Here is a 22,746-nt window from a genome sequence, read left to right as displayed (position 1 = left end):
GACACCGCATTGGTCCGCATCGGCGACGAGACATCCCCGGACTCGCATCGGATTCTGAAACCCAAATTCAAGAATTTACTTGAATGATGATGATGATGCTTCTGAGTCGAGATCGAAATTGAGAAAGTGGGTTTCGTGAATGAACAATGATGAATCATGATGATTCGTATGGGGAAAAAAATGGAGTTTAGGCTGATTTGAACAGAAGAAGAAGAGTGTAAAAGAAGAGAGACTCTGGTTTGGTTAGCAACTTTGGGAAATCCGCCAACGACTCCTGCAGGTAATTTGGTTCGGTTTATACCGGTTGTATTCGGTTAGAGATTTTAGATTTATTCGGTTAGTGGGTTTTAATTTTTAATTAAATCAAGACCAGCTTGCGATTCCAGCCACTATTGTAATTTTTCTCGAAGGAGAAGATAAACCCTAATCATCATCATATCGTATAATATAAAGCTTCGCCGCCGTCAAGAGAGGAGGAGGAAGTAACTGATTGTTTACAATGGCGAAGGTGGAAGAGATTGAGCACGAGGAGGAGAATATTGAGAAAAGGGTGAAGAAGAAAGGTAAACACGACAAGCCGAAGCCATGGGACGAAGACCCAAACATCGACCGTTGGACTGTCGAGAAGTTCGACCCGGCATGGAATCCCACTGGGATGCTCACTACGAGCAAATTCTCCACACTCTNTCTAGTTGCTTTTTTTTTTTTCTGGGGTTTTATTGATATGTTTGAAAATTATTTGTGTAGGTTAAAGGTTCTATGACTGTTAAAACGACGATGAAGACAAGAGACCCGTTCATCGTTATCAAAGCTAGGGATTTGATTAAGCTTCTTTCCAGAAGTGTCCCTGCTCCTCAGGTATTATTACGTTGTTACAATTCTAGGCTCTAACAAATTTATGTGTTTGTTCTTCTATGTAATTGGAAGTCTGTTTCTTTCTGATATTTGTGGTTATCATCTTCTTTTCACTTGGCATCATTACAGGCTATTAAGATTCTAGACGATGAGATGCAATGTGATATCATCAAGATTGGTAACTTGGTTCGGAATAAGGTACAATTAAGTCTTACTCTCGGGGACTGAATTATGAGGCCTAAGTTCAATTATCTCACTCACCCCTGTGCTTGCATTTTGATAACTTCAATTATCTAAAGACAATCTATAGCTCCTTGATGTCACATTCTACTATAAACATGTGATTTCTTTAAATTGATTGAATGTAATGTCATTCTGTATATAGCATGCATAGTCAACAGGTCCTAATATAGACTTTATGTTTGCAGGAAAGATTTGTTAAAAGAAGGCAGCGACTTGTGGGTCCTAATTCCTCTACCTTGAAGGTTTGTCAACTGTCTGGTTCAAAGTCCTATATTTAACAGAGAGATGTTTAGTGATACTAGTCGTGTAATGCTTAAGAGGTTGTGCGAAACTGTTGTTGTATGCTTATGTCATATGTGTTTTGAGGCTTAATAATTTTGGTTCTTGCAGGCGCTGGAAATATTAACCAGCTGTTACATTCTAGTTCAGGTAATCATGTGTTTCTTTTGCAAATGTCTCACTTCAGTCGTACATTTTTGTTTCTTTGGATTTTTTTTTATATTTACTTGCTCCGTGGATTTAACAGGGAAGTACTGTAGCCGCAATGGGTTCATGGAAAGGTCTCAAACAAATCAGAAAGATTGTGGAAGAGTGCGTACAGAATAAAATGCATCCTGTATACCATATAAAGGTTTTTATGGAAAATCTCTCACTTTTTTGTTGGTTCTATGTGCTTCACTTATACCACAATCACGAGAACTTGGTGTAGAAGCTTTTTCATTAGACCATGTCAAATGGGTTCATATACTTCTAAACTTGGTTATGCAGGCACTCATGATCAAAAAGGAACTGATGAAGGATCCAGCTCTTGCAACTGAAAGCTGGGATAGATTTCTTCCCACATTCAAGAAGTATGGGACTCTCGATTTATTGATTAGTGTTTTGAGTGACATTTCTTAAATCGCCAGTAACTCATGAGTAGAGTGCATTTCGAATTTGATTTGTCAGGAAAAATGTTAAGCAAAAGAAGCCCAAAAGCAAGGAGAAGAAGCCATACACACCTTTCCCTCCTCCACAACCGCCTAGCAAGGTAGGAAAATTGCTTATGTGAATTATCTACCAATTCCTATATCGTTGTTGTCCATATCCTCCTATTGCATGTTTTTCGTTTGTGTTTCTATGTTGTTAAACCCTGTATGTTACAACGTTTCTCAGCATGGTTTTACTATATTTGCGCTGTTTAGTGTCTGCTTTCTAGTCTTTTGGTATTTGGGCCTTGCAAGTCCATCATTGTTCTCCAGGTTGTACGCTAATGCATGGTTTTGAACTTGTTATATGATTTTATTCCAGATTGATTTACAATTGGAGTCTGGAGAATACTTCATGAGTGACAAAAAGAAGTCAGAGAAAAAATGGCAGGAGAAGCAAGAGAAACAGACAGAGAAGAGTACAGAAAACAAAAGAAAGAGAGATGCCTCATTCCTCCCACCTGAGGTCTCTCTTCTAATTTGATTGTCAAATCGCGTCTCTCTACCTTTAAATTAATCCCAAAACCTCAAAATTCCAAACGCTTGACTTTGTTTGATTGGTTATCGCAGGAACCTGTGAACAACAACAAGTCAACCAATTCAGAGGATGGAAAGAGCGATATAAACGAGTTAACAAACTCTTTGAAGGTAAAACGAATAACCGCACAGCTCTCTTGTGTTGCTTTGGGGAACATGTACTGAGTTGGTTTTTTGTTGTTATGATATTTGCAGAGCAAGACAAAGGAGTTGAAAAAGCAGAAGAAGACACACGAGAGAGTGAATGCAGAGGATTATATTGATGCTCCATCTGCTGATAAACCTTCCAAGAAGAAATCCAAAAAGAATAGAGATTAAATTCTAAAACTTGTTTTTTTATCTTAAAAAATATTGAACATATATGTGTTCAAAGCTAGAAAATAAGTTGAAACTTTGTTTTTATGGATTCATTGCAGTTGCAGGTGATGATGTTATAAAAAAAAGTTTAAAAATTATCTGAGTAAGTTCGTTCTATTACTTCTATAATTCTCGTAATTTCCTTTTTTGTGGTTTCAAAATCTTTATTTTTCTAAATTTAGAACGGAATATTTATATACGCAGAGATATCTTTACGAGATTTAAATGACATATATTGACAACCTGTTAAATCGTTGGTAATTAATGAAATTTTGTAAAATTAGTTGATGTAGACGACGATATTGCAGTTGTTTTGCTCGGTTTCCATTTTTGGGTTTTGACCGGTTATTAACATTACATCTCTGTTGACTAATCAGAATCTTTTAATTACCAAGAAGAAGAAGAAGAGGGCACGTGGTGAATGGTGAAGATGCTTTACTGCCACTGGTCCTTGCCTTCCCCCTTCTCCTCCCTAATCAAAGTCGCCTGAGAATCTGAGCTCTCTCTCTCTCTCTCTCTCTCTCTCTCTCTCCCCTTTTTTTAAAATTCCTGCCGGAGATTTTGTTCTTTCCGTCAATCTCTACACGGAGAGAGCTCCACTCTCGAGCGGCGATTCGCTCGGTGGATTGTTCTTCCTCAATTCGTGCATTTCCTCAATTCGGTGGATTGAATCTTCTTCCTCGCGACGCCACGACTTTTTTTTTCTTTTCCATCTTCCAGTTTGGTAAATTACTTCTTAAAGCTAGATAGTTTCGGAGTGTGACTTCTTTTATTTCCTTCTTAGGTTTTGAGAGATAAGAGTAATGGGGGATATAATTTGGGTTGAGGAGGGTAATAATAATAATGTCTCTGCAATATCATCGAGGAAAAGAAAAGCTAGACCTAAAAGATTCGAATTTGTAGGATGGGGTTCGAGACAACTCATTGAGTTTCTCCAATCACTTGGTAAAGATACTACTGATATGATCTCTCGTTACGATGTTACTGATACCATTGCCAAGTACATTGCAAAGGAAGGTCTTTTGGATCTTTCTAATAAAAAGAAAGTTAAGTGCGACCGAAGGTTGCTTTCTCTTTTCGGGACTAGGACTATTTTCAGAATGAGAGTCTATGATCTGTTGGAAAAGCATTACGCTGAGAATCAGGATGATTCGGATTTTGATTTTCTTTACGATGATGAGACGCCGCAGATTATTTGTCACTCGGATAAGGTAGCTAAAATGGGGACTAAGGTTGTTAAGAAAGCTAGAGTTAGAGGTACTTTTGCTGCGATTGTCAGTGATAATATCAAGCTTCTCTACTTGAGAAAGAGTTTAGTTCAGGAATTGATCAAGTCTCCTGACACCTTTGAGGGTAAAATGTTGGGGAGTTTTGTGAGGGTTAAGTCTGACCCTAATGATTATCTTCAGAAGAACCCTTATCAGCTTGTTCAGGTTACAGGTAATTTTCTGAATTTTTTTATTATTAATTTGTGATTGTGTTGGCCTCATTCGTGAAACAAGATGGTCACATCACTATGATTATGTCTCTTTTGCTTACATATCTCTGGTTCTGTTGTAGAGAGTTGAGCTATCTTTGTGCTTTTGTTTTGTCTGTTATCTAGGCGTGAAGAAGGAACATGGGACTGATGATTTTCTTCTTCAGGTTACAAACTATATGACAGACGTTTCTATATCTGTGCTCTCTGATGATAATTTCTCCCAGGTAATTTTCTTTGATATAATTTTAATTCCGCAAAATTTTTTTCTTCTGATCAGTGGAGAGTCAGGTATCCATGTGTTCTGAGAACCAGCCACTGGGCTTCTCTTTTTTTGTTACTTAAATTGTCATTCATGATTACAATATTTGAAACAACGCCTATTCTAGCCAATATATTCTTACAATTTATCATAGCATTCTTGTAGGAAGAATGTGAAGATTTGCAGCAGAGAATAAAGAACGAGCTTCTTACGAAGCCTACAATTGTAAGTTTTCCCATTTTGCTGTGGTTTGAAAGATATTTATTTTCACTCTCTCTGTTAAAGATTTACAGATTTACAGATTTCTATCATAAATCCCAACGACTTGCTAGCCTTGCTGTTATGGCGTTTCAGATTTTGTAGTTCTTAAATCATAGTTCATTTTGAACCTTCGATAGGTGGAGATGGAAGAAAAGGCTAGAAGTTTACATGAAGATCAGACAAAACACGTATGTTTGCGAACATCCTCTCGTACTTCATTTCTGTATATCTTATTCATCATGCTTATGAGTGTGACTACAATGATAGCACATGAAGCACAGTCCTTTTACAATGATAAACTTTTAACTGTTAAGCAGAAAAAAGCGACTTGTGGTCCTTTATCTTTCTAACTGACCGTCAATTTTTGGTGACTGCCTTTTTAGTGGCTTGGAAGAGAAATTATACAGTTACAAAGGCTTATTGATCGGGCCAATGAGAAGGGATGGCGAAGAGAATATCCTTTTATGACGTTATAAAATGTTTCTATTGTTATAATTTTCAATGAAGAATATTGTTCGTAGAAAGTGATAATGAGATCTGAAATAAGAAAAAACGTCTTTGATTAGAGTTTTTCATGACTTATTGAGTTGTTACGCTGTCTGAGTACCTGGAGAAGAAGGTTCTTCTTCAAAATCCAGAAGAACAGGCCCGGCTATTCCGTGAAGTTCCAGAAGTTATTGAAGAGAAACTTGTACCAAACCCTGAAGCGTCCCCTGAGGTTCATAATAGTGACAACGAGCAACAACTGAGTGAATCTCCATTATCGTGCATCCAAGAAACCCCAGAAGTCCGCAACCTCTTTGGTGGAGAAGATCAACAATGTAATGGGTATCTAATATCAAACCCCAGCACAACTCCGGGAATCACGTCTCCTGCTATGGAATTAAACGAGAGATTGCCAACCTGGATTGCTTCTACAGGTGCGTCATAACATTTATAAGGTTACTTGTTCTACTGTGTTGCATCTTACCATCATTGTTCATGCTACTCATCTTTAGCTTTGATTTGTCTTGCCTGTGACGGTATACTTGCATCTTATCTGCCTTCTATTGTTATAAATGTTGAGAAGACAGTGATATTACTGCTCTGCAATAGAAAATTTTAGATTTACCCGAAAATTGGAAAATTCAAGCCAGAGGAATTGATTATTGAAACTTCATGTACAGTTTGTAGAAGCATTTTAGACTAAGGCATCTGGTGATATCAACGTTGTTGTCTCTCTTTCTTTCTTTCGTTTTTTTCGCATTGGTAGAATCTGAAAGAAAAAAGTCGAGCAAAGAATGCTAGTGAAAATTGAAGAGAGATATGACAATCTCTTTGTAGCTATATGCTGGTTTTCAAAAAGGAATTGGCATAGGAATCTTTTAAAGAATTGAGATTGATTTGCGTCAACTTGTTTCTCTGATTTGGTATATTCTGTAGTATTCAAACCTGTTTTGAAAGGATGAGATGGTTCTGCAATTGATACCAATCCCCATTCTTCTGAATTAACAGGTGATGGATATCTTCATGGAGATGTAGAGCAGCCAGCAAATGGCATCACTGGAGGAGAGACGCCGATTAGAGAGTCTGAAGTTTCTCAGCTTCCGTCAACTATATCAGTAACTAATCCCAACAACGTATCTCAAGCTCAACCCAATCCATCAGAGATAATCGAACTGAGCGATGATGATGAAGATGACAACGATGATGGAGAGACCCTTGACCCTAGAGTTGAAGATGTTCAGGCTCCGTGTTATGAGAAAGAGAAGTTCAACTGGCTATACAAAGATCCCCAGGGTCTTGTACAGGGACCTTTCTCTCTCATGCAACTCAAAGCTTGGAGCGACGCAGATTACTTCAGCAGAACCTTCAGGGTTTGGATGACAGGACAAAGCATGGAATCCGCAGTTTTACTAACCGATGTTCTTCGTCGAGTTAAATAATGGAATACTTGGAAGACTATTAGATTCAGTCAAGAGTGGTTTGAGTTAGCTGTTACCGTCTGTCTTTATTTTCGAATTGCTCCTCCTTTTAAGTAATCAGCGAATAAAAAAGGATGTGAAGCTCACAGTGTTATAACCTTTGAGTCCCATGAGTATAAACAATTGTTTGATCCCATCATTGCTTTTGAAGAATCTTGTCTTACATTTATAGTAAATCTCGTTGGAAAAAAGTCTGAAACAGGAAGAAAAAGAAGAGATATATGGAAATTAAACTAATGTTTGATAACCAGTACAACGAGTGTTTTCCAAATTCCAAATAATAGGTGTTAATTTGGTTTATGTGATTTAACGTAACATGTATATTACTTGGTAATTTTACCAAAAATAAAAAAGATTGTTTCACACCAATTTCTTTTTTCTTTTTCTTTTTAATCTGTTTTATCTATAATTAATACGTTATAATATAAAATCAAATTTTAACTCTAAAACGAAAAATAAAATGGAAAAACATAAAATAATGACACTATTTTATTTGATATACATAACTAAGTTAAAGAAAACTTGTAGATATAAAACAAATAATATGAAATAAAAAATTTAATTCTAAAACGATAAATAAAAGAAAAATTAAAAAAATAGTTATTGCACTATTTTGTTTGATATAAGAAATAAATTTTGTAAATATAAAACGACAAATAATATAAAATAAAATTTAATTCTAAAAGGATAAATAAAACTGAAGTCGTATAAAATAATTATTCAAAAATTGAGAGTAGAATCTAACTGTAATTAGTTACAAATAAAATAAAAATAGAAAACCAAAAGTTACTACAATAAAACAGAGAAAAACAAAATAAATTTGGTGTAATAATAATGATAAATAATTTTAAAACAATAATGAGTAAGAGTGCTGAATATTCTATATCTAATAAAACACTATTAAACAGAAGAAAACAACTTTAATAATTAGAATTGGAACCAAAAATAAAATTGAGAAACCCAATTCTGAGGTCACCACCACACCTCTCAGAGAGTTTAATCGAAGAAGAAGAAGATGCAGAAAGATTTTGAAATCCATTTTTGTTTCTTTTTCGTATGATTCGAAACTCATCATTCCTTCTCAATCATAACACCATTCATTCTTTCTTAATCTCAATCTCAATCTCAATCTCAATCTCCAAAGCTTGTTTTTTTTTTTTTTTTTTCAATTCTCACTAGTATCGAAGCTTCTCTTCGGATAATAATACCTTAAATGGTGATTAGTTACTCGAAAACCTAGATAAGATTTTGAGACTAGGCCGGATTTTGGANTTTTTTTTTTTTTTTTTGGGGGGGGGGGGGGGGGGGTTCAGTTTCTCTCGAGGGGTTCGATTTCGGATTCGTGAAATATGGACAACGGCCATGAGGAAAGACTTGCCCAGAGGTTTTCAGGAGTGGGTCTCGGAGAATCTTCTGGTTCACATGAAAACGACGTTAAAAACGGTAGCTTGTTTCAAGTTATCAAAGCTGTTGAAGCAGCAGAAGCCACAATCAAGCAGCAGGTCTGTCTATATTCTTATTTAGCTTCACTATCTCTTCTTTGTGTCTCTGAAATTGTTTCAAATGAGAGCACTTTTTTACTTTAGAGGTACTCTGCCTCAATCACTTCTTGTTGTCACTTTAAGATGTTTCCAAGGTTCTTGTTGTCACTTTAAGATGTTTCCAAGGTTATGTGTAAGTTTCTTTAGGGCATATCAGAATAGCTGAAGAAAATGCAGGTTGGTTTGCTCTTAACTAATGCGAGGGGATAGAAAGTAGTATATTTTGGTTGTGAGGTCAATTTATGAATTTCTTGTTTCCTTGCTTTTTCTACTGCAAATTTAGTTGGTTACTTGGGAAATGATTTGGGCACTGATGTGTGATTTGCGTCCAGCAGATAGTCTTTCTTGCTCTTCTCTGACTTTATCTCTGACCAGGTGGAAGAGAATAACCTCTTAAAGGCTGAGCTTCAGAGAAGATATCTAGAGCTTGCCAAATATGTAAGTCGTTTGATTTTCATTGTTCTGGTGAAAGGACTGATTTCTGTTGACATTTCCATGGCATGCGTTTTGGGTTTCTCTGACCAAAGTTGTGGTATATATGTGTGTTAATATGGTAGCTTTTTTTTGTCTCTATCTTCCTTAGAAATCAGGAGAATCCTTGCCCCAGACATCTGATCTCCACTCGAATGCTACAACCGGTGGGTCTTCCCCGTTACACCTTTTGGCCGCTGGTGTTAATCCAGTTGACCGGGGGAAGGGAAAAATCAATGCTTCAGGTGCTGATTCGTCAGGTATGCTGGTTGTTCACCAGCAAGTGTATTTAAATGGAGAGGAAGCTACTGTGAGTCATCGTTCTGAAGACCATTCTGAGGGAATCATGACTAATGGCATTGTCAGAGGAACTGTAAGTGGTGCGGGAGCCTCTCAATTGTCTTCGTCGCCATCGACAATATCATTGTCTCCTATGAGGTATTGAACCTCTAATGAACACTGGCCCCCGTACTGCAGTTTTATGTTTGTCGCATGGTTAAGCTCTATGAACATCAAGGCAGAGTGAACATCAAATCTGTTTTTCCTTTGTTAGACCGCTATTGGAAGGAGATCACTCGCACATCAACTCTTTTTCTCATGAGTTGATGCCAGTAGGTGGAGTGAATAATTCAGGCACCGCATGGAAGCAGGTCACACTCTTACTATCTCTTTTTCCTTTCTAGTGAAAGTGAGAGAATGTTTCCCTGACTATACAATTATCCAGGAGCTCATTCACAAGGTCCAAGAACAGGACCAAGAGATTTTGCGCTTACGAAAATATCTTGCTGATTATTCTGTCAAGGTGAATCGCTTGTTTTAATCTCTAGTTTTTTTATGCAGACGTGGTTGATTTTAAGTACATTGTTTAACTAACCCTTTCGCCTTTTTTTTAAGGAAGCCCAAATACGAAATGAAACATATGTTTTAGAAAAACGTATTGCGCACATGCGTTTGGTGAGCTTCTCTTTCTATTTTTTTTTTAAATCTGTACAGACGGTTGGTTACTTATTCTGGTAACACTTAGGGACTATTTTTCCTTCTTGTTGTGACAGGCATTTGATCAACAACAACAAGACCTTATTGATGCTGCATCAAAATCTCTCTCATACAGACAAGAGATCATTGAGGAAAATATTCGCTTAACATATGCCTTACAGGTATTATCTTGTATCTTTGGGTACACTTTTCTGTCTTTTGACATATGTATTGTTAATCTTCGTTTATAGTTCATTTTATAATCCTTTTTGGTTGGAATCCAGTTATCATCATTTCTTACCGATCGTTTTTAAGGGATCAATTGGCAAAAAAAATCAAATCTGTCTTTGACACACCTCACTTTCATTTTACAAATCCATATTTAAAATGGCTTTTGGTTCTATCAGGCTGCAGAGCAAGAGAGATCTACTTTTGTGTCGTACTTGTTGCCTCTTCTGTCAGAATATTCGCTGCATCCACAAATTTCTGATTCTCAGTCTATTGTTAGCAGTGTGAAGGTTAGAACCAAAATCTTAAGTTTGTTATATTTATTAGTTTATTTGTTGGCTTTTCAGATCTCCTTGACCGTCTATCTTCAAAATCATTTTCTGTTGAATAGTAGTTTTTGGCTGGAGACTTGTCAACTTTGCCGCCCTTGAAATTCATTAAAGTAAAAAACAATATAGAAAAAGTGATAAAATGGTTTCCTCAGTAACTTTTGAGCACCATAGAGAAAACTAAAGTGACTGATAGAGATCCCTGCTTCCTTGATGTGGGGGGTGAAGTTTTTATTGTCTCTTTCCCGTCACCGCATGTGATTGATGTTTACATCATATTCAGGTTCTATTTAGGCATCTGCAGGAGAAGCTCCATCTTACTGAGGTATGATATGCGGGTATGGGGTTTGCTGACACCATATTTCAGCGTTTATAATTACAGTTTAGTCCCATGGTATTTGCTGGAGCTATTGGCTACTGATCTATGATAAGGTGATTTGTTCTGATCTTTTTTCTTTTCTGGTATTAGACAAAGCTAAAGGAGACAGAGTACCAGTTAGCACCGTGGCAGTCAGATGTAAATCACTCAAATGCGTCGCCTTTGTCAGCATATCAACCTGTTGGTGTGGGTTTGAGATACTCAGTAAGTTCATATTCCTTAATGTCCTATCAATGTGCTTAAGTGACTTAAACTCAAATATCCTTCTTTGATTTCCATTAGACAGATCCGGAACACCATCATCAAGATGGGCGTGGTGGCTCAGCTGCAAGTAATTACCATTTTGATGATCCCGAGAGGTATAAATGCACTAACTTCTTATTGATTCCTGGAGACCCGGGTTAGTAGCGATTCTTAACTAATACCAAGAGTAAGGGATGTAAAGATGATACTGGAAGCAATGAATATTGTAATTTTTTGGGGGATGGGCTGGGCGAAGCTAAATGCTGATATTATGCATGTCCAAATTGTCAAGTTCTGTGTCAATTAGACACTTTGAACATTTGTTACTTTTCTTCTTTCTAGATAACCATGAAAACCCTAACTTTGTAGCATGGTAACATTTTCTGAGTCCTTGCCTGGGTTTTATGCAATGCAGCTAATGGTGGATGAATGCTTTTGATTTGCAATGTTAAAATTTGTTAAATGATCAAACGTGTCTTGTGTAACAGTAGGTCGCCAGCCTTCCAGATGCCTGTGCAGCCAGCTCTCAACCAAGATGAATCTCATGGACCAAATAATCGTGTTCAGTTTCGTGAGCCCCTCAGCAATACTTTTATGGATGATGCATATCCAGAAGAACAAGCGGATACAAATCAAACTTTGGAAAATTCGACTTATGTGGCTGTTGATGATCCAAGCCCCTCAAATTATCCGATTTTGGCCCCAGTTCTTGAGGAACCATCTTCATCAATTTCCGAGGGTAATGGTTAATAGCTATAATAGTGGCATAATACCAATTCCATCACTGTCTTTCACTTTGTTTTGAATATTGTAAATCACTCTTGACAGCTGCAGATGAGGATCCATTGCCAGGTATAGCAGACTTACAGATATCAGGAGAACCATTTCCTGGACGAGAGCTTCAGGTTTCTGGTCACTCTATCAATGGAACGACAAAATGTAATTTTGAGGTGCATGCGAAATTGAAAGTATTAGTTTTTACCAAGTTTACGTCAAATTGCATTTTTAATATATCTTCTCCGGTACTCCCTTTCTTGAAATTTCAGTGGGTACGACATCTGGAGGATGGATCAGTAAACTACATTGATGGTACACATTTTACCTACTACCCTTGCTTTATTCCAAGGATTATTGTCTTTCTGTTTTTCTTTACAGTTAAATATGGCGATAGAAAAAAATATCTAAGAGCTTGACTGTTGACAATATTCAAAACGCAGGAGCAAAGAGGCCAAATTATCTTGTCACTGCCGATGATGTTGATTTATACCTTGCTATTGAAGTTCACCCCTTGGATGATAAGAACCGCAAGGTTTATTTTTTACTTAATCTTCTCTGTTGGATAAGAGAATACTTCTAAAGCCATGTTTGGGAACTTTAATATTGTGCTAGATGTGATTACCATTTGGTTAGGTGTCTGGTTGTTTAATTCTTTCGGCTTTTCTATCTTATTTTAGGGGGAGCTTGTGAGGGTCTTCGCCAATGAGAATTGCAAGATCACATGTCGTAAGTGCTTTTACTCAGAAACTTTTGGTCGCTCATGTACTTAAACTCAATCTCTGGCAGTCTGGCTGTTTGATCCATACCTGTCGTTTCTCCGTAGTTTTACATGTAGAGTTAAAGAAATCTAAACCACATGACTTGTCAGTTTGTGATTCAGTATTGGTTTCTTCTGGCTGTTTTTCGGTTGGTCTGATCATTTAATTCTAGCTCTTTAAATCTAAGGGTTCCTGGATAATCATGAAATTTCTTGTAAAGCGTAATTCGCAGTTATTTTTCTAAATCTATTCCTCTACTATTTTCTCAGATCCAGAGATGCAGAGCCATATAGAGAAGAGTCTTTATAATGGTCATGCGTTATACAAAGTAACCTATTCAGTATGACAGTTCTCTTTCATCTTTTACAATTCTATGTGTGTTTTTTGGTTTGCCTTTTTACTATATGATCTCTCTTTTGAAACAGATTGGTTATATGGATATATGGGAAGCAGCTACATTGTCTATTAAGAAAGAAGGCTACAGCATCAAACCTAATAATGATCCTGTAATTACAGAAAAGTTCTCCTCTTCTACTGCGGTTAGAGTCTTGCCTTATGTGTCCCTTTTTCTTCGAAATTTGATGTTGGCTGATTATATGCTAGCATACATATCGTAGAATGAACTGACATTATGATCTTTCTGATTCTTCTCTTAGATTGTGATTCCCTTTGATCAGCCTGCGGATTTTGTGATTATTGGTACCGATGGTGTGGAGCATCTCTGTCGAGTGGAGAATGATGCAACAGATCTTAGCTGGTAAGTAGAATTTGGCTTTCTTTGGATGAAATAAGGTAGATCAAAACTCCTACTTCCTGTGAATGCAGGAATTTTTCTATGAATTCGATGAAAATGGATGAAAGTGAAACAAGACCCTTTTTGTTTTGTCTTCTTTCTTTTTGTGTTTTCGAAAGAATCATCAATAGTCAAAACTTCAATCTGAATACATTGAATATCTTGCTTGTGTTTTCTTTCTAAATGAAGTTGTTTAATGTGTTCCAAGTATTCATTGAAGTTTCCGGTTTCTTGTATTAAGCAGTGGATCTTTTGTTTTGTGTTTTTCTATTGGGCAGCTCAAGAGATACAATTGTGCTCACCCTTAGATTATTTCTAAAGAAGGTAATGTTTCAGCAGATAACCATCTATCTTCTTCAATAACATCTTTGGTTTGTTTATTTTCTTAAAAGCTAATTTCAGCTTAATATACAAGAGTTAGCTTTTTGAGAAGCATTGATTGATTATTTGGTTTGCTAATTTTGTTGCAGGCTCTGCAGAGAAAGAAGCAGAAGAAAAAAGGATTTTTGTTTAACAAATGAGTTTTTGGTAAATAGTATTGTTGGCTCTTTTTTTCTTTTTCTTCTCGCCTCTCCAGCCTTACAATATTAGAGATAGTCTTATGAACGGTTTAGTGTTATTTATGTAAAGGCTGCTGTGCTATAGCTGATTCAAAAAAAAAACTATTCAATCGATTTCAGTATAGGAATAAAAATGAGCAAAAAAAAAGTAATAAACCAATCTTTTGTTTATCAGACTCGAGTTCTCTTGAGTTCCTCTTACTTCTTTCAATTCATTACAAGTGGTCAGTACGATGAATTTTTACATGTAGGTTCATTCTGCAATCATTTCTAAAGAGAAGCCAATTCAAATTCAAATTCACACAAATCTGTTTCTTAAAAAAAAAAAAAAAAACTCAATGGAACATTCATTCTAATTACCAAAAGACCCTCGTTGAGCTTCACCTATATAAATAAAATGATTCCACATAGTTAACTAATTACCATCCTTCCCACTTGTGCATGAAGTCATCCCACATAGTAATTGCAATGGAGTCTCGTAGAGAGTCAGCTGCAATATCTGTAGGCGTAGAATTCAAGTGCAGCAATTCCAGTTCTTCTTCCTCTTGTCCATACGGTTCCTCCACTGGACCAACATCTTCAGCACAAGCAGCGAAGAGCCAGTCGTGAATCCCGTCTTCCCTTTTAATGAAGTTGTGTAGAGCACAAGTAGCAATCACCAGATCCCTCTGGACATGGAACGGATACTGAGGCGCCGATATCAGGATTGGAAACCGGGTTTTCAGCATGCTGAATGGTCTTTGAATAACGTTGCTTAGAGACATGTGCCGGTGATTGAAAAGCTCATGTGCGTTCTGTGGCATTTGGCTTGCACCACGGAACTCATGGAGACAGTACCTTGTTCCCGGGTATGGAGCAATGAATCCTTCTGTGTTTGTATAGTCTCTATCGACAAGATAATATTTTCCTGGAAAAAGGGAGCAAACTTGAGATGGGACTCGTAGAAATCTCAAGGGATATGCTGGATGTAAGTTAGAAAAAATAACCTTTGGGAGCTTGTGGGAAATTCTGGTTTGGATCGTCTAGGACTGCTCTTAAGATGTGTAAATCCTCAACAGAGCCTTCCCATCCCGGATAGACAAATATAAACTGTGAATCAAAAGTGCAAGCTGCAAGCACATTCTGAGTAAGTATGCCTTTCTTGTTCTGAAACCGGGGCTGGTGTTTTGTAGGAAGGTGAGCAGGAATTTGCAAGCCATCTACAACTCCGATACAATCCTGAGTTAAGAAGGGTATAAAACAAAGCAAAACTAAGAACTTTGCATCACAGTTCCAAAACTCAAGAGTTTCTAATGATGATTAGATACTTTCATTACCTGGAAATATGGATAGAGCCTTTTGCTATTGACTATCTCGGGAGGTGTTTCCAGAGATGGTGGGTGAAGGAACTCACGTGACAAGGACTTAACCGCCTTTAGCACGTTGTTAAAATGCCGGCTAATGGTTTCACCAGAACGCTGAAACCTCTCTTGTATCACTCTGATTCGCTGATTATGGCCAATGATGCTTAAGAATATAGCAACCTGCTCTTCTACCAAAACACTAGGAGTATCACGCAGCAAGCCTTTCCCTCGAAGCGTTTCAGATAGCTTATGAAACACATGCTTATCCATCCGAAGCAGTTCCCTGCAATCTTTAACAGGTCCTTCTAGCAAGGCTTTCAAATATGTACATATCGTAGGAGGCGAATTACTCTGAGGTTGATTTACACAACTGTGGTAGTACAAGTAACCAGCAGCTGCAGCAACTAATTCCATCTCATCCAATTCTATGTCAAAATCTTCGTTACTAGTGGACGAATCTGAAAGTAGAGCCAAAGATAACAGAGCAATTCCATATGATCAAAGTTTCTACTAGTGACAATATATCTTCATTCATAAGTAAAATGAAAGCAAAGAACCCCACATAAGCTAAGCCAACAGAAGCAGAGACAAACAGAGAGATTGAGGCCAACGAAAACGCCTTCACAACTCCTTCATCAAAGGATGAATTCGTCGCAAAGTTTGGATCACCGTGAAGAACCTTCGCCGGATGCAGATCTGATGCACCACCACACTCGGAACCCTAATCTCAACACCACCGTTTAGCCTAGATTCATCGGATCTCAAAGAAAAACCTAACAATAAAAAGCAATTAAACTAACTAATTTATCTAACGGATGTTATTTTGCCCAAAGGTTTAAAGAAACAACTGATAATAAGAGACCTGCTAAACGAATGACTTTTTGAAATGAGAAAGTAGGTATGTTGACCAACACCTTGTAAATCATCCAATGCTTTGATGCATTTGCTGATAGAGAATCTATCCACGTCCTTGGTCAATGCCGCTGCCCTCATTTTGGAAGCTGCTGCGATTTCTAGCATTGCTTCAACAATTGCATCGCCACAAGCCTTGCGACCTCTCTTGCGTGTTGTTGTTGGTCCAGAACTAGAAGGTGTACGCTTGTTCTGTCCACCAGTGACGTTAACTTCATCTCCAGAGCCAGAGAAAGGTTCATCATCACCAGACATCCTTCAAAAAAAGACCAAAAAAGCTTCAACGTAAGAGAATCAAAACAATGAACGAACCTCTAAGCTCGATAGCTAGGGTTTTTTTTTTTAACTCGATACATGACAACAAAATTGGATTCTTCATCTTAAAAGACAAGGAGCAACTAGGGTTTGATTTCGATGAACACAAAGCTTACATGTAGAAACGGAAACAAGACGATGAAAACGAAGATGGAAGAAGCTTTTGCTTAAAGCCTGAGAGAGTGAGAGATTAACCAAAGCGTCCACATTAGTTAAATATCCGATCAACTCATATTTTCTCTAATTGTGGACCAGAACCTTATCCTAAATCTCAAAATTGAGTGTATACCATATACCTTTAATTTGCCTAATTGAGTTGAATAATCAATTACTTAATCTTCGATTATTTGAAAAACAATACTAACACAAGTATGGGAAGCAGGAGGAAAAATCCAAACGGAGATTGATTATATCTTAGTCTGAAGTACACAAGACACAGCCCTTAGAAACTGTTCTCTCTAATCATAAAATGAAGGATAAAAGAGATTTGTAAGGAGAAGAAAAGGAAAGCAATAAAAGCTTGGTTTTAGTTGGGCGAGAGAAAATGAACACGAGCAAGAGTGTACTCTTTTCCGGCAATCCAAACACCAGTTTGTGACCACTGTACATCTTCCCAATCAAGATTCTCCTCCAGTACCTACTCAATTCAAAATCCTTAATCATCATCAACTATTCTTTACAATCAAAAATAGAGTCAGAATGGAAATAATTACCTCGATATGATCTGCTGGGAGTGGAAACCCTATAGACCGCATAACCTTCTGCGGGAGAGGTTTCTTACAGCGTGACCAACGGAAAACATCGATTAAACTGTTGTCTGAATCTGTTTTGTCACCGTTTGTCAGATGGTTCTGTGACTTGTTAATACTATCTGTCTCCATAGGTTCATGTGATGATTGTTGTTGTGAGGCTTGGATTGCCTTGATAGTCTTCTCTCCCGCGAAACAGAGCTCATACCTTTTTCCATACAAAGATCAATTCAGCCTTCAAGACCTTATTCATATCAATGAAAACGCTTGTGTTTATATGATTTGTGAATACCTGCATGAATGTGTTTCTAAGTACAAAACTTCTCCTTTCTTCAAGCGGGCTGAGGTGAAAAGAGGCTTCTTGAGACCCTTATCAGCGACAATGCTTATGCTATATTTGATCCTGCAAAAAAGTAGATCAATGCGTAGTAGAACTCATCTTGCGTCTGTCTGAACATTTTAGGTGATACAGATTCATGATACAGTTAGGAAACTCAGTGAACATTTCTTTGAAGCATTGGGAGAAATTATTCAGACGGTTACCAAGGTTCATTGCAGAGGTTGTATTGTATTGTCACTTCTCGGACAAACCTTTGTTGCCGCAGAGCATTCTACAAAACGGTAAACAAGTCATCAGTGATCAAAGGATATGAAATATGAGAACATTATGCACACCGAAATGCTATCTGCCGTAATGCAATAGTTGTAGAAGATTGCACCAAATGCTTGCAGTCAACAATACTGCTATTAGTCTGATCAAAATTCCAAATGAAGTAAAGAATGGGAACACTAAGCGAGCAGAGATTTCCAAACTGGAAGGAAAAATACCGAAGCTGCAGCTCTGGTGGTCATAGATCTTTCAACAGCCATTGGTGCAAGTGTTGGCTCCACAGTTGAGGAGTGTGTAAGCGAGGGTTCCAGTTCAATAGTTCCACCTCCTTTCTGGAATCATATCATCAGAAATTTCATAAACTGGATATTATGCACATAGTGGAAGAAGGTTGTCAAGGTAATAAAAGGACAGATTACAGATGTCAAATCACCTTCAGTATATAGCACCGCTCAACTCTGTAACTGCATCCGATTCCAGCTCCCCATGCTCGAGAGCGGACATTGTTCCTTAGCTTGGAGGTGTAGTCTAACCAATTTCTTAGTTAGAATGAAAGTTCGATAAAAGTTCTTTCTTGTTGTAAACAGAGACGCAATATAGTATGAAGTTTTTGCCCATGGACATGGAACACTTAATTTAAGGAATAATAAGCAAGATAGAGGTAAGCTAACTTACAATCTTGTGACGGCAAGACTCTAATAGTAGCGCGCAACTCTTGCATTGTCGGTGGAGGAGGAGAAGCAGTGGGACGACAGTAACCTGTATGCATGAGAACTAGATGACAGATAGACTAGAATCAGTGTGATGTTCGGACCAAACAAAGACATCAACTGCAAAGATTCATTAGGACATGTACCAGCAACAAGATCCGAATCGTCTGTGTATATATCTGTTCCCCATAGCTGGCCACCTCTTACCTGCATAGATACACTCATGGAATAATATATTCAGCCTTCTATCGTACATTTTGTTGCAGCTTGGTTCTACTACAATTGGAGTGAAGACTAACGAATAAGTTTGCTTGCTGTGAAGAAGCATACCGCTTCACCGTTGCTGGTATGGTTTTTACATTGAATTCTCTGGTATGGTTTGTGTTTCAGTTATTATTATTATTATTTTTTTTTTTTGTGTTTGTGTTTCAGTTATTATTATGATTTATATAAGTTGACTATTGGTTTTAAACTATCAGTACATTATATATAGCATGTACAAAGGTAATTAAGTTAAGATAAATGACTCTCTTATCCTTTCTACTCCAACAAACCTTTACATTATAATAATTTTGCATATTTAATGTCAGCTATTTAAATAATTGATCAAATTCATTTTTTTGCAGGTTTATAACCTAGTACTTATACAATCTCCAATAATATGTCTCTAACTACTCTCTCTACAAAGAGGAGAATGACATTCGAGTAATGAACAAAATGTTTTTTTTTTCTTTCTTTTTTATTCACATCTAGTTTCTTTCATTTTGAAAAGAGCTTAGGAAAAAACAAGATCCAACCGCAGAACAAGAGCTCCCGCTTTATATATAAAAAAAAGGGAACTTAATATATTATTCTGCTTTCACTTGCAATATTTTCTTCCATTGTGAAAATATATTTTCTTGAGAGGGAGATATTGGATAGCAGAGATTTTATGCAATAAAATGAAAGAGAAACTAGGACGAGAAGAGACCGACATCGAAACAAAAGTAAGAAATAACCCTGAGTAGCTCCACAATTTTTCTCTGCATAGATAGACTTCAGGGCTACGCACAGACAGACACCTTATGAACTACTTGCACTACAAGTATTGTCAACACCTTGTGAACTTTCGCATTGGGCAGCAACTCCAGTTGATAAGTCTTTCCAAAGCCACCATTTTGTTACCGCATAATCTCTCATGACTAATGACTTTTGAGGCTGTACCAAGAGACATGTGAAATGTCTATATTCCAACCGGACGAATGCCTTGACAAACTCCCTGTAATCATCATCATCTCCCACGAAGATGTCCCCAAGGATAAGCATATAATTTGCAGGTGAACGATTTTCAATTGACCAGATTAGAAGGTCCACTAGAAGCATCTCAAGTCTAGCAACTCTATCTCCTGAAAATATATAAAAACCGATCGATATCAAGAAGAAGCACACATAAGTTGAAAAAATATATATAAACCGATCGATATCAAGAAGAAGCGAGTATTAAAAGAGATTCAAGGGAATTAACAACCTTGTGGAGCAAGTATGATCTTGAATCCCGGGTCGGTAGAAGCATACTCGTTGAAATCATCATTGGTCTGATTCACATAAGCATTGATGGATACCTCACCGTTGTAACCGGATTTCTCAAGGGTCTGTCTAATGTTCTGCGAAACATCCCTAACACCGTAACCTTCAGGCACCGGGCAATCCACGACGTCCCAGAAAACACATGTCTTCTTACTGTCTGCGATCGGGGATACAAGAGATGAAGCAAAGGTAAACCATCTAATTCAGCAGATGCATACAGTTATAAAGAGAGGAAACAAAAAACACATCTAACGCTTCATCAAGGGTAACAAACAAATAGATAGAGATCTTACTGGAGACGTCAGACATGGTTTCGATAGGACGGCAAGAGATTGTCTACTCGAGAGAGAGAGAGGAGAATTTAGGTTTTAGATCTGTTTGGAGCGGCCATGATTTTTTTNATGCAATAAAATGAAAGAGAAACTAGGACGAGAAGAGACCGACATCGAAACAAAAGTAAGAAATAACCCTGAGTAGCTCCACAATTTTTCTCTGCATAGATAGACTTCAGGGCTACGCACAGACAGACACCTTATGAACTACTTGCACTACAAGTATTGTCAACACCTTGTGAACTTTCGCATTGGGCAGCAACTCCAGTTGATAAGTCTTTCCAAAGCCACCATTTTGTTACCGCATAATCTCTCATGACTAATGACTTTTGAGGCTGTACCAAGAGACATGTGAAATGTCTATATTCCAACCGGACGAATGCCTTGACAAACTCCCTGTAATCATCATCATCTCCCACGAAGATGTCCCCAAGGATAAGCATATAATTTGCAGGTGAACGATTTTCAATTGACCAGATTAGAAGGTCCACTAGAAGCATCTCAAGTCTAGCAACTCTATCTCCTGAAAATATATAAAAACCGATCGATATCAAGAAGAAGCACACATAAGTTGAAAAAATATATATAAACCGATCGATATCAAGAAGAAGCGAGTATTAAAAGAGATTCAAGGGAATTAACAACCTTGTGGAGCAAGTATGATCTTGAATCCCGGGTCGGTAGAAGCATACTCGTTGAAATCATCATTGGTCTGATTCACATAAGCATTGATGGATACCTCACCGTTGTAACCGGATTTCTCAAGGGTCTGTCTAATGTTCTGCGAAACATCCCTAACACCGTAACCTTCAGGCACCGGGCAATCCACGACGTCCCAGAAAACACATGTCTTCTTACTGTCTGCGATCGGGGATACAAGAGATGAAGCAAAGGTAAACCATCTAATTCAGCAGATGCATACAGTTATAAAGAGAGGAAACAAAAAACACATCTAACGCTTCATCAAGGGTAACAAACAAATAGATAGAGATCTTACTGGAGACGTCAGACATGGTTTCGATAGGACGGCAAGAGATTGTCTACTCGAGAGAGAGAGAGGAGAATTTAGGTTTTAGATCTGTTTGGAGCGGCCATGATTTTTTTTTTTTTTTTGCTACCAAATTGATAAAAAATAAAATAAATAAATAAATAAAAAAAAATTTCTCTGATGTTTTTCTATTCACAAACCAACACTCTTATCTTCTGAACAAATTTTGTTTTCTTTTCTTATTGGCCACCAAGCTACTGTTAAAAGAGAAAATTGCAGGTGCCTTACAACCAACTAAAGCAGAGATAAAACATAACAACCAACAAGAATAATTCAAAAATGACTTAACTCCTGAAACTAACAACGAATCAGTCTTAGAAAAGCTTATTATTCTTCAAAGCTACTCCAACAAACCTTTACTTAAACTGGAAAGGTTGATAAGACATCTGGTTTAAACACATTGTGCTTGCACTCAAAGAAGACTTCACAACTTTATGAAAGTCTCCAGCGTCACTGGTTTCATCATGATATTGGCCACTTGGTCTTCGGTTCCACAAAACACCAACTTCACAGTCTCTTGATTTGTAAGATCATGCAAGTAGTGGTACCCTACATCAATATGCTTTGTATGTCTACAAAGTGTAATCACAATACATCTCCATACACTTGCATTGCTCAAGGAAGTTATGCTCCATGATTCCTTTTACCCACACACAATGGCACGCATAAGTAGTTGTAGCAACAATGTAACGCCCCGACCGCCACTTCTTACTGGGCCCATCTCCAATCCCAGTTCATGGGACCACCTTCTTTAATGGGCCTCACGTCCTCTCACTAGGCATGTGAGCCCATCATATCCGACGGTCGGTTTGCTACGTCTGGAAGGCTTTAAAGACTTGTTACCGTTCCTACAAATCACCACATGATCTTTCCCTGTGTTCTGTCCTCACTCGCACAATTCCGAGAGTCACTTCGCAGAAGGTCACCCATCCTGAGACTACTCCACATCTAGCACGCTTAACACTGGAGTTCTTTCAGGACTCTTGACCGAAAAGATAAGTGCACTTTGGTGACATAGGTGACCAAATCTATTCTTTTAAACCTCTCAACAAGTCTCTAAAACCGGGCTGTCACAAACAAACTCATCTTCCATTGAAGACAACGAAACCACTTCCTGTTTCCTTGTACTCCAACACACTGCTGCTCCGCTTAGCAAAAATACATAACCTGAACTGCTCCTACG

At 37.6% G+C, this 22,746-nt stretch overlaps 8 protein-coding genes across 12 annotated transcripts in view; 3 read left to right on the top strand and 5 right to left on the bottom strand.

Moving 5' to 3' along the window:
* LOC104709877 (lipoyl synthase, chloroplastic) overlaps positions 1-229 on the bottom strand; it is a 3,145-nt gene extending 2,916 nt beyond the window's left edge. The window contains exon 1 of the mRNA XM_010426423.2: positions 6-229. Coding sequence (XP_010424725.1) covers positions 6-158 — 153 coding nt within the window. The 5' untranslated portion in view covers positions 159-229. The remainder of the gene's footprint in view (positions 1-5) is intronic.
* On the top strand, positions 391-3,058 carry LOC104709875 (KRR1 small subunit processome component-like). The gene is made up of 11 exons (XM_010426422.2): positions 391-691; positions 748-858; positions 985-1,053; positions 1,284-1,340; positions 1,489-1,527; positions 1,625-1,729; positions 1,867-1,949; positions 2,047-2,128; positions 2,389-2,532; positions 2,637-2,714; positions 2,799-3,058. Exons 1-11 carry the CDS (start codon positions 500-502, stop codon positions 2,919-2,921), a joined length of 1,083 nt encoding a protein of 360 aa, XP_010424724.1. The 5' UTR covers positions 391-499; the 3' UTR covers positions 2,922-3,058.
* LOC104708247 (uncharacterized protein At5g08430-like) lies at positions 3,367-7,060 on the top strand. Its single transcript, XM_010424791.2, has 7 exons — positions 3,367-4,400; positions 4,564-4,664; positions 4,865-4,924; positions 5,098-5,148; positions 5,344-5,414; positions 5,555-5,880; positions 6,455-7,060. Exons 1-7 carry the CDS (start codon positions 3,764-3,766, stop codon positions 6,883-6,885), a joined length of 1,677 nt encoding a protein of 558 aa, XP_010423093.1. The 5' UTR covers positions 3,367-3,763; the 3' UTR covers positions 6,886-7,060.
* LOC104708245 lies at positions 8,233-14,097 on the top strand. 4 transcript variants are annotated; one of them, XM_010424787.2, is made up of 21 exons: positions 8,233-8,426; positions 8,841-8,903; positions 9,049-9,374; positions 9,490-9,586; positions 9,661-9,738; positions 9,831-9,890; positions 9,989-10,093; positions 10,319-10,429; positions 10,752-10,793; positions 10,938-11,051; positions 11,130-11,206; positions 11,582-11,829; positions 11,919-12,040; positions 12,137-12,179; positions 12,308-12,399; positions 12,545-12,593; positions 12,895-12,965; positions 13,051-13,164; positions 13,282-13,382; positions 13,697-13,742; positions 13,889-14,097. In XM_010424787.2, the coding sequence occupies exons 1-21, from the start codon at positions 8,274-8,276 to the stop codon at positions 13,937-13,939; spliced, it is 2,163 nt and encodes a 720-aa protein (XP_010423089.1). In that variant the 5' UTR covers positions 8,233-8,273; the 3' UTR covers positions 13,940-14,097. The 4 variants fall into 4 exon arrangements, with proteins under 4 accessions (XP_010423089.1, XP_019084450.1, XP_010423090.1 ...); XM_019228905.1 differs by having other exon boundaries at positions 11,579-11,829; positions 11,925-12,040; XM_010424788.2 differs by having other exon boundaries at positions 11,579-11,829; positions 12,895-12,953.
* On the bottom strand, positions 14,147-16,828 carry LOC104708246 (putative nuclease HARBI1). Of its 2 annotated transcripts, none has more exons than XM_019228907.1 (5): positions 16,665-16,828; positions 16,184-16,489; positions 15,295-16,094; positions 14,965-15,196; positions 14,147-14,885 (listed from the first exon to the last, which is right to left on the bottom strand). In XM_019228907.1, exons 3-5 carry the CDS (start codon positions 15,733-15,735, stop codon positions 14,398-14,400), a joined length of 1,161 nt encoding a protein of 386 aa, XP_019084452.1. In that variant the 5' UTR covers positions 15,736-16,094; positions 16,184-16,489; positions 16,665-16,828; the 3' UTR covers positions 14,147-14,397. The 2 variants fall into 2 exon arrangements, with proteins under 2 accessions (XP_019084452.1, XP_019084451.1); XM_019228906.1 differs by having other exon boundaries at positions 16,236-16,489.
* On the bottom strand, positions 16,935-18,842 carry LOC104709874. Its single transcript, XM_010426421.2, has 8 exons — positions 18,764-18,842; positions 18,583-18,681; positions 18,341-18,435; positions 18,126-18,239; positions 17,841-17,908; positions 17,590-17,700; positions 17,262-17,505; positions 16,935-17,185 (listed from the first exon to the last, which is right to left on the bottom strand). Exons 1-8 carry the CDS (start codon positions 18,840-18,842, stop codon positions 17,075-17,077), a joined length of 921 nt encoding a protein of 306 aa, XP_010424723.1. The 3' UTR covers positions 16,935-17,074.
* LOC104708244 lies at positions 19,443-20,577 on the bottom strand. The gene is made up of 3 exons (XM_010424785.2): positions 20,477-20,577; positions 20,125-20,340; positions 19,443-20,002 (listed from the first exon to the last, which is right to left on the bottom strand). Exons 1-3 carry the CDS (start codon positions 20,490-20,492, stop codon positions 19,680-19,682), a joined length of 555 nt encoding a protein of 184 aa, XP_010423087.1. The 5' UTR covers positions 20,493-20,577; the 3' UTR covers positions 19,443-19,679.
* On the bottom strand, positions 20,658-21,775 carry LOC104708243. Its single transcript, XM_010424784.2, has 3 exons — positions 21,513-21,775; positions 21,161-21,376; positions 20,658-21,038 (listed from the first exon to the last, which is right to left on the bottom strand). Exons 1-3 carry the CDS (start codon positions 21,526-21,528, stop codon positions 20,716-20,718), a joined length of 555 nt encoding a protein of 184 aa, XP_010423086.1. The 5' UTR covers positions 21,529-21,775; the 3' UTR covers positions 20,658-20,715.

The sequence above is a fragment of the Camelina sativa genome, chromosome 8 (genome assembly GCF_000633955.1).
Source record: "Camelina sativa cultivar DH55 chromosome 8, Cs, whole genome shotgun sequence".
NCBI lineage: Eukaryota > Viridiplantae > Streptophyta > Magnoliopsida > Brassicales > Brassicaceae > Camelina > Camelina sativa.
Note: the sequence above shows the minus strand (reverse complement) of the source record. Positions and strands in the feature narration are given on the sequence as shown.

Coding starts and splice junctions, on each gene's coding strand:
- LOC104708247 (XM_010424791.2), top strand. CDS start 3,764: ATGGGGGATATAATTTGGGTTGAGGAGGGTAATAATAATAATGTCTCT. Junction 4,401..4,563: donor TCAGCTTGTTCAGGTTACAG/GTAATTTTCTGA, acceptor TCTGTTATCTAG/GCGTGAAGAAGGAACATGGG. Junction 4,665..4,864: donor CTGATGATAATTTCTCCCAG/GTAATTTTCTTT, acceptor GCATTCTTGTAG/GAAGAATGTGAAGATTTGCA.
- LOC104708245 (XM_010424786.2), top strand. CDS start 8,274: ATGGACAACGGCCATGAGGAAAGACTTGCCCAGAGGTTTTCAGGAGTG. Junction 12,400..12,544: donor TGGATGATAAGAACCGCAAG/GTTTATTTTTTA, acceptor ATCTTATTTTAG/GGGGAGCTTGTGAGGGTCTT. Junction 13,383..13,696: donor GATGCAACAGATCTTAGCTG/GTAAGTAGAATT, acceptor TCTATTGGGCAG/CTCAAGAGATACAATTGTGC.
- LOC104708244 (XM_010424785.2), bottom strand. Junction 20,003..20,124: donor GATCATACTTGCTCCACAAG/GTTGTTAATTCC, acceptor ATATATTTTCAG/GAGATAGAGTTGCTAGACTT.
- LOC104709874 (XM_010426421.2), bottom strand. CDS start 18,842: ATGAGTGTATCTATGCAGGTAAGAGGTGGCCAGCTATGGGGAACAGAT. Junction 17,909..18,125: donor CCACCAGAGCTGCAGCTTCG/GTATTTTTCCTT, acceptor ACCGTTTTGTAG/AATGCTCTGCGGCAACAAAG. Junction 17,701..17,840: donor AACCTCTGCAATGAACCTTG/GTAACCGTCTGA, acceptor ACTTTTTTGCAG/GATCAAATATAGCATAAGCA.
- LOC104708246 (XM_019228907.1), bottom strand. CDS start 15,735: ATGGAATTAGTTGCTGCAGCTGCTGGTTACTTGTACTACCACAGTTGT. Junction 15,197..15,294: donor GGCTCTATCCATATTTCCAG/GTAATGAAAGTA, acceptor TTCTTAACTCAG/GATTGTATCGGAGTTGTAGA. Junction 14,886..14,964: donor TTTCCCACAAGCTCCCAAAG/GTTATTTTTTCT, acceptor CCCTTTTTCCAG/GAAAATATTATCTTGTCGAT.
- LOC104708243 (XM_010424784.2), bottom strand. Junction 21,039..21,160: donor GATCATACTTGCTCCACAAG/GTTGTTAATTCC, acceptor ATATATTTTCAG/GAGATAGAGTTGCTAGACTT.